A 20,588-nucleotide genomic window follows, 5' to 3' on the forward strand; every position below is an offset into this window, starting at 1 on the left:
ACTCCTCTGCCATAGGGCCTCCTCTCATCTGTCCGTTCAGATGCTTTTCTGCATTATTCATGTAATGGCGGCATCGTCCCTATTAAAGCGTACGGCACAATTACGCTGTAAACGCGCACGGACAATTACAGCCACACATCTGAGCACACCCTGGGCTGATCTCTGTTAAAATAAAGATAAATACTAATAATATGCACAAACATAAACGGTTTAGTTTCACATAAGCCAGTCTTAAGTATTAGCAAAGGGGAGAGGCAGCTCTGTTTGGCGGGTTAGAATGAAAAATTACGGTTTCAAATCGACGTCAAATCCGTTACTGCCACTGCGAACAAAATGGCATTTAAAAAAGTTCAGTTAAATTGTATTTTTTTATTTAAATATTTAATCCTGTAAATCCTATTGTAATTCCACATTAGGTAACTGTAGAGTATTATTAAAACTCTACCACAACAACGAAATTATATATATGGATCGAACAATAAGAAGAAAACAGAAAGAAATTGCTCTTTTGTGTTCATTCAGCCGTTTACTGCCAAACAAACAAATCAAAATCGGTCTCCCAAATTTTAACAGGTCAAAATAAAATTTTATTCACAGTCAACAAATACAACACACAGTATTTAAGCTGAAAATGTAGTAATATTGTCAGTTGTCGCACAGAAAATTAACTAAGAATGTAATGGCCACCAAAATTGCGGCCATCTTGTTTTAATGAGAAGACACTGGCAGAGGCTGAGGAGCTGGCAGGCGGTGAATTCTGCAGCTGCAACAGAGCAGTCAAACTGATTAGTCAATAAATCATATTGACTTGTTGGTAAGCAGCGTTTTTGCACTAAATTGTCCTTCCCTGTTTACGTATCTTATTAAGGAAACAAAATTGAACTCCTACCTCCCGACACCGGCACCCCCACCACCTCACCCCCCCCAACCACCATCTCACTCTGCCTCCTCTTCTTGCTTTGTTGCTCGTTTCAGAACAATTTCATTTGTTTGACAAGACAGGCAGGCTTCTCCCGCCAAAGCACACACATCAAAATTCATTGAAACGGGCGCGCCTGCGAAACCGGCAGAAAACGGGCTGTTGCCCACCCTCCCACGTTCTCCCACGCACCCCCCTCCCCCCCCCCCCGTCCCTCCCCGTCTGTCTGTTCTCATCTCCCTCTCTTTCACTCCTTTTTTTCCCGCTCATTTCCTGCCGCTTCTTCTTCCAGTGTGAATCTCCTGTGCTTTCTCTAACCCCGTCGCCTTGTCGCCGGGTAGAAATACTCGACGCTGCGGCCGCTTTTCGACCTCTCCGGTTTAGCGCTGCAAGAGTAGTACCGCTTGGAATGGGTGCCGCTCAAAATGGTTCCCGGCTGTAAATGGAACCACTCTTAGCTTGAGCTCTTTGACACAGTCAACGCAGCCATGAAAGGCCGCCATTTTGTTGAGAACGGAGAGGAAGATATCACCCTGCCTCACACGTCTCCAGAAACCAGGGTCCCGTCCTTCCAAACAGCCGGACAGGCCGTCGTTAAAAGCCGTTTTAGCCTCCGTCTTTAAAATAGCCCGCGGCGTGTTTCAGACGCACACGCCTGCACAAATCGCCTTGCCGAAGACTCATTTCGTTTCATCCCGGAACCCCTCGATACTGTACGTCCCATCAAATCGCTTTCAATCAGCGTCCTTTTCAAATAATTATCGACGTTTGCCGCAAAACCTCTCAATTAATTTCGGGCTCCAATTAGCGGCGTAATAAAGACATAAAACGACAAAGGCTCGGTAATGAACCGCTGATCATTTCGGAGAGAAACCTGCCGCTCCTTTTCAGCAGCGGAGCGGCCCCGGTTATTAAGCCAGCACCCCCGGAGGGCCGGCGTTTGTTTTGGGGAATTAAGCGTCGACTCCCCCCCCCCGCCCCTTAACCTGCCGACCCCCCGTCTCTCTCCTGACCCGTTACAGCGCCTCACCCCGGCGCGGGCGGCAGCGCGGGGGGGAGATTAATGGCGGAGCGCGTTAGGTACAGTGTTTTAAGAGCCGGCCCTCCCGCGGAGCGAGGGAGCGATGAGAGGGGCCAGGACGCCGCTTGTCGCCGGGCGGATTTACGGCGGAGGGGGAGTGTGTTTATTATCTCACAAATAGTGAGCTGCCCCGGCCCGTGGATTTATCCCCCCATCCGCGATCGGGGCCCTGATTTGTGTCGCCTCTTCCCCACCAACGCCGCCGGCTCAATCACGGCATTTTTTTCGGGGCGGGGCGGGGGCCCGGGTTCGGCCTGGGGGCGACTCGACACCCGCAGCGGAGAACGGGAGGGCGGGGGAGGGGGGGAGGAAAGGCCGTTAAACCCTACCTCACCTATCCCCTCCCGCACCCTCCCCCCCCCCCCCGTGACATCATCACTAATCGAGTCCGGTTGGGTCACGCTGAGCTCCTCTTCCTCCTTAAGAGTCACCGAGGAGCGCCCTCAGCTCGAAGGCAATAATAAAAAACATATCTCGCCGCAATTTATACGTTTTTCGCTTCTTTGAATCCGCGATTCTTCACGGAATTGCCCCGTTTTTATTTTGATGTGCCGTGCGTTCCCTCAGCTCGTATGCTAAACAAAGCTTGTTAAGAAGAAAATTACATTTCTCGGTGTGTCGTTTTCCGGAATAATCCTTCTGTGTTTTTAATCAGACGGAGAAATTAGGCCGTTTCCCAGCCGGCCGACACATTTCGCACACATTTTTCTTCCCGTTCGTCTTTCGACCTCTCCTCCCTCTCCCGTCTCTGTCCTCCGTCCCATCCCAACAGTTTCCCTCCTTCTCATTCCGTTCTGATTCTTTCTCTCCTTTCGTGCCCCCCGTGTCACCCCATCTTCCCCCCCCCCCACCCCCCCACCGCCAGCACTCCCGGGATCCGCTTGCCTGCCAAATCAGGTTGGCGGATTAGGACCTGGGCAAATTCAATTTCTGCGCCCCGCCAGTGCCGTTTGACACCTGGGTCTGTGCGCGGGGCGCAAAGCGAACATGACAGGAGCCATGTTTTTTTGTCACTTCGACCCCGCGCGTCTTTACCAGGGGCTCATAAAAATGCATCCGGGCGCCGGGCATCGCAGGAGCGAGATGAGAGAGAGAGAGAGAGAGAGAGGGAGGGAGATGTAGAGAGAGAAGGAACGACAGAGACAGAGAGAAATAGGGAGAGAGTGGGGGTTGGTGGTGGTGGTGGGGGGGGGGATACTAATATCTGGGAGAAGAGATCTGATTTGATATGTCTCTCCCCATTGTTGCCGGGTGATTCAGCCCGCCCGTTTAATACTTTCTGGCTCTTAATCAGTCATCTTCAATTCGCCTCGTCGATGTGCTTGTGATTTGATGTCATTAGCCCCCGCCGGACTGGCCCTGGGGAGGGAGCGCGGCCCTATCTCTCCCTCTCTCCCTCTCTCCCCTCCCTCTCCCCTCCCTCTCCTCCGCCCCTTTAATACAATGTTTACAAGCCGGCGCATTGTTCTTAACATATCTCAAAATCCTAAATGCCCACGGCATTGCACTGACAAATCAAATAACAGCCGAATCATTTATTTCCTTCTGCCTCTTGCCCCTTAGCGGAAAAGGGTGGGGGGGGTGGGGGGGTGCAGGACCATGAGAATGATTACTTCAATAAAAAAATTATATCCCAAATCTGCTTAGTGGTCATACATTGGACAGTAATTGTTTCAAATTCAACGTGGCCCGGGGCCGGCCTAGGTTGAGTGGCACAGAGGGAGGGGTTGGGATTAAATCTACCGACGATTAAATCTGTGATTTGTTTTGCTACTTGAACGAGCCTCTGAGTGTCTCCCCGGGTCCTGAGTCTTCTCTGCTCTCTCTTTCTCTCTCCCGCTTTTCTCTCTCTCTCTCTCTCTCGGCCCGAGAGCAGGAGTGTGACCTGAGTGTGCTGTTCGCCGCCAAATCTAGAGGGTCGGTGCTGGGTTTTTGGACGCGGGTGTTGTCACGGGCATCTGAAACGTGCAGTGCTAGGGACACAACTCTAAAAGAGTCTAATAGGGACCACTCTGTGAGAGTTAATTTAACACTGAACACCTGTGATGTAGCATCTTTCAAATGGGACGAAAATCCTGTTATGACCAGCTTGAAATGACCAGCTACCAGCTGTTTCAAAACATAGCTTGAGCTGGTCAAACCGTGTCGAGTATGGAGCTGGTCTGGACTGGTTAACCAGCTACCGACCACTTCAAAACCGAGCTTGAGCTGTCTCTTATCAGCATGGCACACAAACGCAAGCACAGCGCGTGAAAGATTCTTGGCAAAGTGGCACACTCCAACTTCTTTGTTTATATTTTCATCACCGTTAACAAAAAACAGGCTTTCAATCGGGTTGGTCTTCATCAATGAAGTTGTCTTGTGCCAGATTGTCGCTTGTCTGTTTGTTATCAAAATGGCTGCCCCTGGACTCTGAGCGCCTTCCGGCACTTTCTGACCACCTCTCTTCTCCCCTTTACAGTAAGAATCCAGCGCACAAGGACCTGAGTGTGGTACCAGGCACACCCAAGGTAAGGCCCCCCCAGCACAGACCTGCAGCACACACCAGTAAAGCCAACCACAGCTTCCTGATATCCACACTGTAGTAAAACATCACCGTTCACAGTTACTGCGCAGTTTATGTGACACTTCCTTGTGTTAAGCGCAATATAATATCATACTTTCTCCCTTCGGTGAAACAAAAAGAAGCACCTGTTTGTCCTGTAAAATGGAGGGGAGGTAAAATTCTGAAGAAATAGGATGAGAGAGGTCGTGCGACACGTGTTAGCACATAGTACATCACTACATGAGACTGAATTTAACCTGCTGAAGAGTACGTTTTCTCACCTTTTAGAACTTCATTGCTTTCAATTACCAGTAGTAATTATTACACCGGCGTTCAAATGTTCAGACAAGAGCGTTCTAATCCCGTATTTGCGATCTTACACCGTAAAGGGTTAAAAATGGTATAAGGAAATATTGCTTTCGCTTTACTGACATTGTATTTGACAGTTTGTCATTTTTTATCACTTGTTTTAAAAAGGAGAGCGGTAAAGAAATAGTGAGATGTACAGACAGAGAGAGAGAGAGAGAGAGAGGGCGTGTGTAGTGGACTCGTATGGGATGATGTAAAGACAGAAAGAGAGAGAGAGGGCGTGTGTAGTGGGCTCGTATGGGATGATGTAAAGACAGAAAGAGAGAGAGAGGGCGTGTGTAGTGGGCTCGTATGGGATGATGTAAAGACAGAAAGAGAGAGAGAGGGCGTGTGTAGTGGGCTCGTATGGGATGATGTAAAGACAGAAAGAGAGAGAGAGGGCGTGTGTAGTGGGCTCGTATGGGATGATGTAAAGACAGAGAAAGAGGGCGTGTTCAGTGGGCTCGTATGGGATGATGTAAAGAGAGAGAGAGAGAGAGAGAGAGAGAGAGGGCGTGTTCAGTGGACTCGTATGGGATGATGTAAAGAGAGAGAGAGAGAGAGAGGGCGTGTTCAGTGGACTCGTATGGGATGATGTAAAGAGAGAGAGAGAGAGAGAGAGAGGGCGTGTTCAGTGGGCTGGTATGGGATGATGTAAAGACAGAGAGAGAGAGAGAGAGAAAGAGAGGGCGTGAGCAGTGGCTCGTATGGGATGATGTAAAGACAGAAAGAGAGAGAGAGAGAGAGAGAGAGAGAGAGAGCAGGATTGTGTAGTGGGCTCGTATGGGATGATGTAAAGACAGAGAGAGAGAGAGCTGGTATGGGATGATCCTCCAGCTGACATTGGCGCTCTGTGTGGGAGGGAGGGAAACCCAAAACCCCGTGGTAGCAGAGGGTCGCCGTTTAGACGCTGCGGCTTCAGCCAGCCCCCCCCCCCCCCCGGGGGCATCGACCCGCTCCCTCCCCGGCCCCCCCCGCCCACGCCACCCCAGGTCGCAAACCGCCGCCGGCGGTAACCGGGCCCCCTGCCCCCCCCTCCGGCCCCCGCCGGGACGCGGCCCACCCCCGCCGACCTCTGAAACGAGAGGCCGCCGTGTTTACCACCACCTGTCACCCTCGGTCCGGTCCCACAGGCCAGGGGGAGCAGCAGACAGCAGGCAGGGCCAGCCAGCACGGAGCAGGGCACCGAATTAGCCACAGATTCATTATGGAGCCCATCTCTGGGTTTCTGACACTGTCACTCTCACATGATGCGCTTTTTTCTAATATTATGATAGATGTGAAAGGTCTTGTTTCGCTTCAGGATTTATATGTTGTCTCATACAACTCAGCTGCCTATTACATTCATTCAGAACTGGTCTGACTGACCCATAATATTGTACATTTTAGTATTAATTTAACCTCTATTTCTCTATTTCATTGTTCTAATGAGATAAATTGTACAATAAATATAATTTCACAGCTATAATAATGATTACCAATGAAAAAGTAAATATATAAACTCTGTATATGTAACTTAAATATATAAAATAAAAAATTGCTTCGATTTTCCAGTTTTTGGACACACAAAATTCTTATGGCATTCTCCCTCTGCCCTTCCCTGGACTCAGCTAACACAAAATATCCTCACAATATTACCGGAACGTTCTATCAGTGTTGTAGCATTGCCGCTACACAGCAGCAACGCTGCGAGAACGTTTCGTGTCCCCGCTCGCCGACGCGACGCTGAGAGAACGTTTCCGCGCTGACCAGAGGAGGCCTGTCCTCTGCGGATCCCGGGGGGCGCGGAGGGGAGAGGAGAGAGCTAATGTTTTCTCTAGGAAAGAGCAGGGTGGCAGAGAGCCGTTGGCACTGGCGGGCGGGCGGGGGGGGGAGGATTGATGGCTGCTCTGCCATTAAACGCAGGGCTTCGCCAAAGGCTGCTTTCCTCACAGAGGGCGAAGGAGCCATGAATTATTTTCTTAAAGATCCATCCCCCCTCCTGATGATCAGTGTGCCTTGTAAAGGCCACTTTTTATGAGCTGAACGACTCGAAAAGTCGCCCTTTAATATCGCCGTCGGTATTTTTTTCCCTCCCTGTTTTATTTTAACTGCCGGTGTGAGTCATACTTTTTTTTTTGGGTGGGGGGGTGTGTGGGGGGGGGGGGGTTGACGTTCCGATCCGAACAAAAAAAACAAAGAGAAAAGAAAGGAAAAATGAACGGAGGAGTAATCGCTTCTTTTAAAGTTAACCTTTTCCAATGCGCTCCCGGTGTGGAGATTAGCTGGGTGGCGGTGTGACGGTGGGGCGGGGCTCATCTGCAGTCAGGGAGCGGGACTGCAGGGCTGTCGGTGGGGCACAGGGGTAAGGGCCGGGCGCCCGGGAGAAGCGGAGCTAGCGCCTTAGCGAATTAGCCCGACCCCGGGCGGGGTGAGGGAGCGGACCGGGAGCGGGGCGAGAGGCGTGACTAAGCATTCGCCGAACGGGCCGTTTAATATGCCGGCGGTGCGCGGCGAGCCGAAGAGGCTAGCGCTCCGTCGCCGGGCGCACGTTTTAGCGCCGTTAGCCGTGCTCAACAGCGAGACCCCCGGCCCCCCGCGCCGCCTCCGGGGGATTAACCCCACCCACTTCTGCGACCTCGCCGCGCGCGTCGCCATGGTGATACCATGCCCGCCGCTGCCGCCCGGAGCCCGCGAGCGCGTCGACGCTCCGGCGGAATCACGCGCCTGTTTACGTCCCTCCGTTTTCAAATGGCAAAGTTGGGAAAGGGCAAAACCGAAATGTTCGATGTACAACGTTTTCCACTTTACATTGCGTAGGAGAGGAAAGGGGAACCGGTGGCACACTCTCGGCTCTGAGTATTTATTACCAAGGAGAGAAAAGGAGAGATGTCTTTCATATTTATTCTTTGACTGTCAGCGCCTCGTCAAACATAGGGCGCGAGTCTTCCCTTCTTGTTTTACACTTTAAATTGTATGCCTAGCAGACAACTTAATTCCAGGCTATGTATGTAGTGTTCACAGTATGAGCTAAAGCATTGATTATGTATTTCGCTCAGGTGCAGTACCCTCCTCCTGGCTATTTCTAGCCCTGGACACAAACACACACATACACACACAACACACGTACACATAGATGCACACACACCTCAGCGCTCTCACAGTTCTGAAGCCCTGCCCGCACAAATAAATAGTCCCCTGACCCTGCGATCCAAAAGCATTAAGAGCCATACATAATGCTTAATTTACTGTCTCTTGAAAATGGGTCCGCCATTTTTCACGTATTAATATTAGATTACGGCTGTGTTCCACTAAAACATTTCCCCCCTCTCTCTTTGATTAATTGGGCCAGATTGTAAATACAAATATTTTATAGCAGGCTCATAAAAACGCTATGTGTAGACCTGGCCTTGCCGTGGACGAAGCAATAACCCCCCACCCTTAATTCATTTGAAAAATTAAGTCAATTACCTTTTCAGGCAGACAGACCCATAATGTCTTTCAAGGCACACTGGCAGTTTTATGGATGACCGAGGAGAGCACTGATGTTACCCTGACTTCTCTCCCCCCCATACTTCCATAACCACTGTCCCCGGCGCAAACTAAACACGTACATATCAAGTTAGCATTTTATGGTAGCACACGCTCTCCTGCAGTTTGACACTGGGTAAAAGACTGTGACTGTTGGGTCTGAAACTGTACACGTGTGCCTGTGCGATGAGCTTCCGTTAGACATGTGGCCAGGGAATCAGGTGTTGAGGTCACATGTTAGGGGTCGTTTCCACCTGCGACCGTGACGACCGCGTGCGACCGTGACGACCGCGTTCCTGAAGGCCTCTCCCTTGTGTCTCCACAGTCACTCCTGCTGTCCGTGCACATCAAACGCGAGGGGGGGTCTCCCACCGTCTCCCCCCTCTCCTCGGACGACCTCCACCACTCCGACCGATACCAGGTGAGCGGGGGAAGGCCGGGGGGCGTTGGGCTGGTGACCTGCAGGGTTTTGACCTCAGACGCTGTTGCCATGACACCTACCGTGTCACAGTACACCGAGCCTGACTGACACACGGAGGAAGATAGATATCCCAAGCATTCCGTCACCAGACACATAAATCTGAAAACACATAACTGAGGTTATATTCTGCTTATGGAAGAACTGAAACATATCCATCGCCATTAGCCTTGATAATGTCAATAGTAGAAATGCGATACACTGTACTTGTTTGCCCAATGCATATTGTATACACACAGTTGAGCGAGATATTTCTTAGGTCTTATCTTTCTGTGGGTGTATTTCTCCCGTTAGATTGGGGTAGATTTGTTAGATTTATTCTCAGCATTTATAGCAAAAAATTTGCCCAGCTGAGAGGTATTTTCAGGAATGTAATCATTCCCAGTTTACCCCCGAGCTAATCTATAATGCTGCGAAGCACATCCCATCATCTCCAGTTCCCAATGCCCTTGACAAGAGTGTTGTACCTGACCTGTTGGAGGTCAAGCTGTATAATTACCAGCTTGCTGTTTGGATACAAGAGGAAAAATCTGGGAAAAAATGATCTCACATTTCTGGCGCTTTCAATGATGATCGCTGTTTTAATATTGAGTCATTTTGATGCCTAAATGCGGCAGTCAACTTCTGACAGAAGAGCGATTGTCCTCCAGTTGTACGAACATTTTAAAATATTAATTTTAGAATCACATTTTCTGATGAAGAGGTAGAACTGTGTTCATTAGCAAAACCGCAGAAATGCATAGAACGTTAATTAAGCTTTTTTTTAACTTAAAATCTTAATCAGCCTTTTTTTTCGGCACACTATCCATCGTTTGCCCGAACCACTTAGATAGCATCATCATCATAACTCATTCCGCGGAGAATGACCGTGAGTCGAGCGTTCCTGGAGAAGCTGTCCTCGCGCATGACGTACGACTGGCTCCGAGGCGTTCTTAACTAATGCCCGCGGTCTTTATGTCAATGAGTGGGGATCCATCGCCCTGACTGAGCCACTGTAGTCAGCACAGCCGACGGAATTGGCCGGGCAAACGAAAAAAATAAAATAAATATATATATATTATTCCCGGCCGGGCTCACCTTGAAAAAACTTTTATCCAGCAAGAAAATTGCTCAGAATTTGCTCAACAGTACTGTAATATAGGCTAATATATGTGTGCCTCCTAATATGTTAGTCAAGGTTGAGTGCTCTTAACTAATTCATTCGTTTTGCTTTAATTCTTAATTGAACAATTGTACTATGTTGAATGCAGAACAGAATGACGCATACTCATGATTTAATTTTACATGTGTACTCGTCTGTTAAAACAAGTGCAGAGTAGACCTATTATTATAATGAATCAAGTATAAATGCATGTATAATACCAACCTGCCGCATGTATGCCTATTCGGTTTCAGTATTTAACGTATTACCGTCGGTTGTGTATTAATATACATAATTAAACATCTGTTGAAATTTGCCTTTGACCGTGTAGGTGGTAGATAGCCCTATCTTAGCTTGTGTTACTTTCTCCGTTCAAGTTTATCTGCGTATCAGCGACCGAAGTGTTGCTGCACCCTACTGGATTCTTGTGGAAGTGCACATGCTCTTACGTTCTGTACTTGCGCTTTCACGTTGACGTCCGGTCATGTGACAGAAGAAAACATGGCTGCGGCGGCAAGCTGAATAAGGATGTTGTGGGTCGCCAACTCTTTCAATCCCTCTGCATCCTTCCAGAAATCAAATTACAGTCTTCCGTTTACAGTTGTGTCGGGCAGCGAGCGGCTTTAATGAATCGGCAGCACAAGTGAGTTTAGCAACTTTTGACGCCTAATAATAAAAGTAGGGGCGCCTGTTGTTATGGAAGAAGAGAGACAGACCAATGGGAGAAGAGAAGTAGGTTTTCCTTACAGTCTGATTTTGGTGCTCATTTTTGAACGTGCAAGAAGAATCCAGTGCAATCTGAGTTTAGAAGTTATCGATTTCAGCCGGTGGCAGTTCAAATGTGACGTGCATGTACTAATTCGTGTTCTATTTGTTTCATTTTCTCCCCCTGCCAGACATTTTTGCGAGTGCGAGCAAACAGACAAACACGATTGAATGGTATGTAATATTGTTTTGAAATCTGATTATCAATATTTTGTTTAAATGTTTTACACATTTTGATATATATTTTACCCATATCATGCCTTTTAATTTCCATCGTTCAGAAATATATATATATTTTTATTTTGCCCTGTAACAGTACTCATTTCAATACAAAAGCTGTATTTGCATTGCATTTATGCCAACATAATAAAAGTTGATGCTATTTATTCATTGTTGTTACATTTAAAATTGTAACCAATTCAGGAAAAGAAATGTTATGTTTTCTCATGTTACTGTTCTATTCATATTTTTATTATATGAATGTATTTTACACCTCAATATACTATTGTGTTATTCTTAAAAATATTGTATTAATATTTTATTAATAAATAATAATTATAATGTAATAATAAACTACATAGACATTATATATTTTTTATATTTTTGTATTTCCTGTCTGGAGTAATGAAAAACATACTTTGCTAAAAAGTCCATTTTTGCACTTGCTAAATTTTCTGCTAATACTATGCTAATTACAGAAATGCATTTATCACCTTATGAGAATGTTGCCTTTGTTACCCAATGGTCATTAATGCACACAAGCATCCCAATGCCTGCCCATCTCCCTCCACCATTACAGTCTATTATTGTCCATAACAGCGCATAGGCAAGCACAGGTGCTTTGTGTTGGATACAGCCACAGTTAGTCTCATAAGTAGTGATTAATATACAGTATGTCTGCGCCTTGTAGATATTGTGTATAGTTATGTTCAATGAAATTATATAATTGTTCCCCTATTGGCAAATGTTGAATGTGTGCAGAATAAGAACAAGTGGAGGTGGAAAAGGGCTGAGTTTCTGCAGTTTCATAGTTGCATAACCAGGGGTGTGTACACTGAAACATGAATGCTTTCTAGTTCCTGGTTGGAGGTCAAAGGTGAATAGAGCCACCCCCCCTGGTGTTCTGAGCACTAAGGCTACATCCGAGACACAGGCCTCATCAAGCAAGTGACTGGTTCATCTGTCCTTTTGATCTCTCTCAGAATACCCTTAGCCTCGAAAGTGGCATGAATCTCATACACAACCCCCCCTCAAACCATTCACCTTCCAGTTTCCGAAATGAGCAACTCAACTGGCCCTCAGGTGCAGCTTGAAGTTCAAAATGTCGTCTTGTTGACCGTGGTTATGGTCAGACCCAGCCCAGAAGGGGAGGTCATGCAGCGTTGGGGGCGCCATAGAGCGGCGTGTCCCGAGTCCTCGCTCTACTACCATCTCTCTAATTTCGGAGCAGGGCTGGAGGGGATCCTCACTTAAATGAGAGCTGTCAGCTCGCCCCTGGTCAGTGTGTGGGGAGGGCGGTCCCTCTCTGGCTCAGCAGCAGGGGGATGCCAGCAGAGATAATTAGACCTGATCACGCCTCTCAGCTCTAATTAGCCGCACGTCGTCTGGCCTGAGCGATTGGACCTGGAGGGACAGTGCCAGGCTAATGCCAGGGAACGGCCCTGAAACCAACAGGAGCCCAGATAGCCACAGAGGCGGTGTTAGCTGTGCTTACCGCTGGGTGACGCCGGCGTGGCGGAATGAGCCAATCCAGCAAGAGCGAGGGTGGTCAAATTTCCTCTCCCTTGGAGGTAAAAGGCCTGAATCAGAACATGAGGGTCATGTCGGACACCTTGGAGTTTTGCGTTAAAACCAGGTCACTGCCTTCCTCTTCTGTCGGTGCGGGTAAATGGCCGTCTGCGTCTCTTCTGGTGTGGAACGTGGCTCGACACGAGCACCGAGAATAATTTCGCACCTGCTCAACCGAGAGCCAGTGATGTAGGCGTGATTTTCCATTGCGTGTGTTTCACAGTTTGAGTCGTGATTTCTGATTCGCCGGTCAGGTCTCATCGTTGTCCTGTTAACACCTATTGTCGCGGCAGGATAAAGCAGTTGGACTGCTAACCCGGCCTGACTGTGATTAGACGCTGCTTTATCGAGGATCACAGACATCTTTTGCACCTCGGCTTAGTTGTCTTGAATGTGCAGGTATCTGGAGTTGGACCTCATGTTGTGGTCAGCAGTTCCAGCAATGAAGGATCATTCTAGAACATTCTAGAACATTCTGGAACATTCTGGAACATACTTGCTGCCCACATACTGGGGCTTGAGATGGAACGACAAGGCTACCTGGAGCCCAGAATGTTAGAGCTATAATATGCTTTCATATTATAGCATAGCAGCATTATTGGTTAAACACATGAAGTCATATTATAATTGCATATAATAGCTCCACATATTTTGCAGATCACAAAGACTTGCTCCCATCTCAAGCCCATGACCCATGTCTGCAACACATTCCAGCTTTCAGAGCACTACTGTGTACTGTTGTGAAATACACAATGGAGTCCTGTTGGTTCTAGCTGAGATACTGAATGCGGTTTTGACTTCTGAACAGTGCTTCCATGCCATTCTCCTACTTAAGGTGGCACTGTAGGCATCTGTGTGAAAGGATTTAGGTTGTTAAAATATTGGCTGGCACCATTTGGCTGGATTCGCATTGTGCAAGGAAGTGAAATTACGTGATGTGGTTAATGTTGGAACATAGACCCTGAGTGTCAGCTCCCAGGTACCCAGGGCCCTGTGTGTTTTGCTTCTTCTACCTTGACTTAGCGCCTTCACGAGCAGAGGATCTATTTAACCCTTTTGACTTCTTGATATGTCAACAGTCGATGACCTCTGCTGGTGCAAGCGCTACACCAAGGAAAGTGTCAAAACTGCCCACTTACCACCGCTCAACGGGGCCTCCCTCGCCCCCTGCTGCATTCGACACGGTAAGAGTCTCCTCCGCGTGCTCACTACTGCCCCCTAGCTGCCAGAACCGCCCAAGCGCTCCTCCTTTGACAGTACCGTGGGGTTTGTTTAAAAATTCCGAAAGGAGACTCGTTTTATTAGCGAAAAGTAGGCTAGCGCTAACGTGCAGCGCAACTTTTCAAACGCTTTCAGTGCCTGAAAAGCTGTCCCTTTTCAGTAGCCTGGTGTAATCCCAAAAGTTACTTTTGCTGTACTTGCAGTACGTTGACTTTTTTTGACGCGGCACGTTCGAGCCGGGCTTTAAACGTTTTCGCCTAGCGCTCCTGACATTTTAACAGCGTCGGATTGCGGCCGTCTCCTGTAAAGCCTATATTAGCCGCCGGTCACCTCCGGAGCCTTAACCCTTGCTGGAGATTAGCGGTATGAATGGTTGAGGAGCTGCTGGCGGTAAAGGCCAGTTAAATGCTTCAGTGTATTGAATGAGCAGACTTAAAGCGGGGGAAATTTCACTTAATCGGAATGCGAAGGGGCGCTTGGGTTTACGCCCAGCAGACCACCTGCTGTTGGCATCAGTCGAACCCCGCTCTGTGATCTGCCCCCCGCCGGACCCCCCCCACCGGAGCTGACATTCTGCTCCCCCTCTTTCTCCGCACCATAAAAAAAAGGCATTTTCGGCTCCGTTAGAACTTACTCCGTCGCCGTTAAAATTCACGATCCCGCGTCGGACATCTCGGCGAACCGGGAGAGGAGCTTCCGTCCGCACCCCTTTAACCCGCCTTTCCTCTTCTCCGTTTAATGGCGCCTTCCTCAATTACCGCCATCGTTTCATCCAGGAGATTATGAGGAACCGGTCCTATCGCTCGGAGTAATTGCGCGTCCATCCCTCCTCTCCGAGCCCCGCCCCCCCCTTTGGCCTCCCTCGCAATCCCAGCCCCTCTAAAAGCAAACACCCCCCCTTAGTGCCGCTTGGCAGCTAACGAAAAACGGCAGACTTATGACGTGGTGGTCACTGTTCTGCCACGTTAAATTCCTAATCGTGTGCGTGGGGAGGCTGTAAAGTGAGATGGGAGATTTGCACTGTTAGGTAGGTGAGGTGTATGCGCTCTCCCTCTAGACTGCCAGGGCTAGCCTCCCCGTTTGTGGGTGGAGGGCAGTGGCCATGTTTGTAAAGTAGTTCAGGGTGCCGGACCTCGGAATATAAATTTTTATGTAATATATATAGTCTTGCCTGGTGTTCTTTTGGAAATCCATCCCACTTTAGATCTGCACTCTTGCTTTTTACGTAGTGAACTCCCGGTTCCCACAGCCATTGATTTTTTTATTTTTTTTTTGTACTCAGGAAAATAAAACGAAAGACAACTTAAGATGGACTTTACAGCCAGTAAAAATTCAATTCTCTGAGCACTAAAACCCCGGAGCAGCGGTGTCGCTGAAATCAGAACGACAACTCTCTCCCTTTGTTTGGTGTTTGAGGGAAGATTCATTGGCTGGTGTTGAGTGAGAGAACTTCAATATGACCATAGTTTTTACCAATCGACTGAGCTAGAGCAGAGGGAAATGAACTCCACTCTCTGTTGCAGCTTAGCACAGAGCAAGAGTGTGCTTCAGACCTGAGATAATCACTTGTGATAAGTGCCCTTTGTACTCCTCGATTATTATCCTCTGCCGAGGGCACCGTTGTCAATGGGGTGCGGTGCCCTCTGATTGGTGACAGTTGGGTGTTCCAGTTAGATTACTGTAGAGCTGTTACCATGTCGACGCCGTAGCGTAATGACAGAAGAGTGTTTTGCGATTATGCGAAACTGAGTCGATCGGTTGGGGTCTGTTGGGTCATGTTCTGATTCTGCTTGGCGAAGTCCTGTTTGACATAGGATACCAGTCTGCTTCAAGCTCACACTCGTGTCAAAGAAGGTTCTGTTTTTGGTGTAGAAAAGTTGTTCTAGATGGTTTTTGCCCATAATGCACAGCTGTTTGTGATTTCGAAGTGTGTTCAGGCACTGCACGCTGTCGGTCGGTCTGCTTGTGGTGGGACCTGGAATGTAGCTTTTTGCAATTTAAAATCATCCCATACCTCTAGTAATTTAACAGCAATGAAGCCAACGGTGTATGAGGAAAAGTCACTTTCCTAGCGTTACACCCTGAGATGTGGTAACTCTTAGCCTTGCAGCTGTGGTCCTCGGGGAATGGGGCACACTCTCTAAATCCCGTCCTGGTTTTGTGTTTTCCAGCCCGGATCGGGAAGATGAAGCGCCGGAAGCCAGAGGACGGGCAGGTATGTCCACTGTGCAGCGCCCCGCTGGCGGGAACGGAGGAGGAGATGAGTAGGCATGTGGAACAATGTCTGTTCAAGGTAGCCTCAGAGCCCCGGCTCCCAAAACACACACCCGCTCTCTACGCTCCTAAACCTGAGCCTGACACACACACACACACACACACACACACTCACTCTCTACGCTCCTAAACCTGAGCCTGACACACACACACACACACACACACACACACACACTCACTCTCTACGCTCCTAAACCTGAGCCTGACACACCCACACACACACACACATCCTCTCTCCACTCCTAAACCTGAGCCTGGCTCTCTCTCTCACACACACACGCACACACACACCCTCTCTCTCCACTCCTGAACCTGAGCCTGGCTCACACACACACACACACACACACACACACACACGCCCTCTCCACTCCTAGAACTGAGCCTGGCTCAGAGCCGTTCCTTTACTAACCCCAGTAACTAAGCTCCACCCTCAGTCTTCGAAGCCAGGTCGCTCTTGCCCCTAAGTTGTCTTGTTTGTTGGTGACCCAAGTTATTGTGTGAATTTGCCTATTTAAATTCAGTTAAATTCGATTTGCTTTGTTGACATGAAACAATACTACATTTCATATTGGCAAAGCATAAAATGACATTTAGCATTGAACAATACTTGAATATCAAGGAGTAGAAACAAATGAACAGTAACGACGCATGAATACAAGAATCTTCCAAGGTCTGGGCTCAGGCCCTGATGGCTGAACTTGGTTAGAAGACAAAGATCTTGCATTGTCTATGAATCACTTCCAGTAGTGTAGGTTGATTTTCTGATTTATCTGCACAACATTTGGAGTTTCTCCTTAATTACCTCCAGCCCTCTACTCTACTGGTTTAGTCATTTACAATGCCTGGTCTTCAAAGGGAAACCAAGAGATTTTAAAGAGCCATTTTAATAACTCGGTCTGAGTTCATTTTGACAGGTTCCAAGCTAAATGTGGAAAAACGCTGAATAAAGATCTATTTGGCTGCTTGTGAATGTGGGCCTGGTTATAATTAACCAACCAATGAAATAATACAGCTTTTGCCACTGCTTTTGGCCTGTTGCATACTGCACCAACTTGTAAGAAAAAAATGCATTGCATATAAATATTATCTTCAAACTTCCATCAACTATATCTGGCAAGCTCTATTGTGCACATACCTGCCAACAGTCGTGATACACTGATGTTCATCTTAACTCCCTTCGGCAAGAACGACTAGTGCTTGGTCCTAAGTTTATCGGTATCTGGTGGTGGTGACGGGATATAAAAGTCAAACCACTTCTTTCCTGTTTGGGGACCTCTCTTTCCTGTAATCAGTAGCTCCACGTAGATCTCCATCTAGAGCTAGCCCTGGGCTAATGCACTCCTCTCCCAGTGTAGAGCTGGAACCAGGCTGGGTGACTAAGTTCAGAAGCTGAGTTTTGTCATATTGAGTCAGTTTGGCGCAGTAAGGTTGGCTTGCCTGCTCTTAAGTGTATGTAAGCTGCATAGCCATTCTGCTTCTTGCACTAGTTGAGTACACAAGGGCAAGAGAAAGCGTTGTGTTGTGTGCCTGGTAGTTTCCTCACTCAAGGCCGAACGTTACATTTGTTTCGTGTTACAGGTCCGGATGCAGATGTTTAATGTTGCTGCAGTGCATAGCTCTGGTTTTAGATAAGGTGCTAATGAAGAGGTACCGGGCAGTTAGCTTAATCTCTGCGGTGTGTTGGCCTTGTTCCAGCTCTACAGAAGGGGGAGGAGGTAACACTCGGTGAAACTGCCAGCGATCGTTACTGATTTATATTCTCTTGTTTTTATTTGGGTTTTTTTCCCCCCTTCTCTTTTCCAGAGCCTTTTCTGTTTGGTCAGTGATTGATACCACATCCTATTAGGCCTCACTATGGAATTTCATATAATAATTTTCATAATTTTATTGTTTATGTTCCTTTTTCCCCACACAGTGCTTATACTATCTATCTGGAGAAATGTAGGCAAAATACCATTCGTAGGGATGTGACACTGATGATTCGAACCCATGACCTTGTGGCAATGCTCCCTCGCGCAGTGAAACTGTTGATAAGTAGAACGTGTGAAAGGAGTTTGTTCCTCAGTAAAGTTCGGCTGGGTAAAGAGGAGCTGCTGTGACTGACGGGGCTGTACCGGCCCCAGAAAGCGGGGCGGGGGAGGAGGCAGAACCCATTTCGCTGTCTAAACATCGCTCTGTGTACTTGCGCTTAAACCGATGCCATCATTTCTCCTTCATTTCTCTCCGCTGAGCAAATGCGAAAAGGTTATGCTTTTTATTGCGGGTTCACTCTTCTGTGACTTGGGGCAATAAATCGCTACAAACCTACTTTCCCACCTGGAATTTACACGCGTTGAATAGCCCACTTAAAAAAAGGCGTTTTGATAGGAAATCCAGGACACAACAGGTGATTCTTCAGTTCTGTCACGTGTGGGGTCGGAGTGAGAATGACTCCTATTTGAATGTGGCGTGCCCGGTGTTGGTGGAAAGACCTCTGAAGGCCCTGTTTTGTCGCGCAGCGGGAGGGAGCGTGCGGAGCTGATGACGACTCCGCGGACGTGGACGGGGAGAACGGGACGCCCTTCGAGGAGTACGAATGGTGCGGCCAGAAGCGCGTGCGCGCCACCTCCCTGCTGGAGGGGGGGTTCAGAGGTAAGCGCCTCTGGGTGTTTTTTGGGGGAAATGTATTGAATACGCCTGGGCAATTAAACTCTTTCCTGAAATTTTTTGTTTTAAATATGGCGACTAACAGCACCAACAAAAGTCTTTGGAGGGGGGGGGGAGTATTATAAATTTAGCTGTGTTCCTCTAGTTTTTTTGGGGTTTTTTTTCATTTAGTAAAAAAAAAAAAAAAAAAAACACTGCTTGCTTTTTGGGGATTCAAGCCTGGTTTTTTCTCAATTCTTTTTCTTTTACTCTGTGCACCATCTTTGTGACAGTTCTCTGTATAAAGCAGTATACAAATCGAATTTCTTTTATTTGATCAATTATACCAGCTCACATGATACTGAAATGGTTTCGTAAAACAAAAAAAAGGAAAAAAAAAAAAAAAAGACCCCTTTCCAGAACATTGAAAGAAAATATACTATCATTTCAGAGGTTCAACATGGTTCAGGTTCAACATGAAGCCGTGGTGCATCATGGGTAAACCACCCACCATGAAGGGGTCGTGTATGGCAGCGGCTCAGAGAGAGGGCCTCATGGGGCCTCATGGCCTCTGGTCATGGAGGGGTCAGGTCTGCCGGCCTAGTCAAACCCGCCCAACAACTATTACCTCTGCTGCATGGCAGAGGCAGCATGCATCCACCCGGAATTTAAGTTCATGCCTCTGAGTTCACAGTTCTCACATAGACGTGCTTCAGGGGCAGACCGGGCAAATTCACCCGCCAACGCACGCGCTAAGCGCGGCTAAACCGCGGCTGTTTCAGAAGGGGAGACGGAAACTGAGTGGGTGCCTGAAAGCAATTTGAAAACAGCTGTACAAAATGGATCCCGCCGTCTGAGAGCCCTTCAGAAGGTATATACAGCTGAGAATTTCTGGGTGCATCCTGGAGTGGAAGTGGGAAAAAACAACAATATTTAGGGGTTTCAAAAGCAGTGTTGCTATCATTGCTTAATTGCTGCAACACTAACCGTGAGTGTGAATAAAACGGTGCTTAGTACACTTCAAATGAAGAGGCCCGATTTTTTAAAACGCCCAAAAAACATTTTTTTCGATGGGAAAAAACAAGCCCAAAGTTATGTATTATAAGCAGACCTAGCCACACTACATATACCGTTACAAATTTGAACAAGGAAGTAAGGTCATGATCAGAGTTTGCGTGAACCGGCTATTTTCCCTGAAAACGGAACGCACCTCCGGTTGTATATGGCCCTACGTGTTCACAGACCGTTCAGCGACCTCCTCCGTTCCCCTCTACACAGCGCAAGGGGGCTCTGAGAAAGTATTTCATACACATTACAGAAGTCCCGTAGTTCAACAAGAAAAGGAATCGCAAAGCCGGGAGCCCTTTTTTTTCGGTGTTCTAACACCCCGACCAGACAGAGAAGTAGAAAGGCGTCGCTGATCGATTTTTAATCTGGACTGAGCCGCGAGCAGAAAGGACGGGTCTCCGGGATGACTCAGCGGGATCCCGGCTCCGGCCGCCGTGGAGAACGCTCCGGCGGATCGCAGATGAATCCGGACAGGCTGCGCCGGGTTTGGCGGCCCGCTTGAACGCCCCACCCCCCCCAGCATCAGAAGGAGGATTTGTTTTGAAGGCAGCGGAGGAACGCTGGCCCTGTAGGGGGGTGAGGGGGTGGGGAGGGCAAGAGGCACCTTTAATGGGATAAGTGGCGTCCGCGTCTCCCCGGCCACCGAGCCCCTCTTTGAGGGGGGAGGAAGAAAGAGGCGAGAGAGGCTCTTTCAAGTTCCGAAAACGAAGGACGACAGGCGGGGGGAGGGGGGGGGGGGGGGGGCAGGGGGACAGTGATAGGCTGAGGAGCGACCGGCGCGCGGGCCCTCTCATGTCAAGATGGCTTATCGGGGGGCCGGGGACC

At 48.2% G+C, this 20,588-nt stretch overlaps 1 protein-coding gene across 7 annotated transcripts in view; it reads left to right on the forward strand.

The window, feature by feature from the left end:
* Positions 1 to 20,588, forward strand: part of rnf220a (ring finger protein 220a) — a 156,490-nt gene that overhangs the window by 110,438 nt on the left and 25,464 nt on the right. For 2 of the 7 annotated variants that reach the window (XM_061243749.1, XM_061243750.1), the window contains exons 3-8: positions 4,462 to 4,510; positions 8,729 to 8,824; positions 10,919 to 10,961; positions 13,655 to 13,759; positions 15,968 to 16,089; positions 18,569 to 18,701. In XM_061243749.1, coding sequence (XP_061099733.1) covers positions 4,462 to 4,510; positions 8,729 to 8,824; positions 10,919 to 10,961; positions 13,655 to 13,759; positions 15,968 to 16,089; positions 18,569 to 18,701 — 548 coding nt within the window. Of the gene's footprint in view, positions 1 to 4,461; positions 4,511 to 8,728; positions 8,825 to 10,508; positions 10,755 to 10,918; positions 10,962 to 13,654; positions 13,760 to 15,967; positions 16,090 to 18,568; positions 18,702 to 20,588 lie in introns of those variants that run through there. The other 5 variants (XM_061243753.1, XM_061243754.1, XM_061243751.1 and 2 more) reach the window with 4 other exon arrangements.

Source organism: Conger conger, chromosome 5 (assembly GCF_963514075.1).
Source record: "Conger conger chromosome 5, fConCon1.1, whole genome shotgun sequence".
Classification (NCBI taxonomy): Eukaryota; Metazoa; Chordata; class Actinopteri; order Anguilliformes; family Congridae; genus Conger; species Conger conger.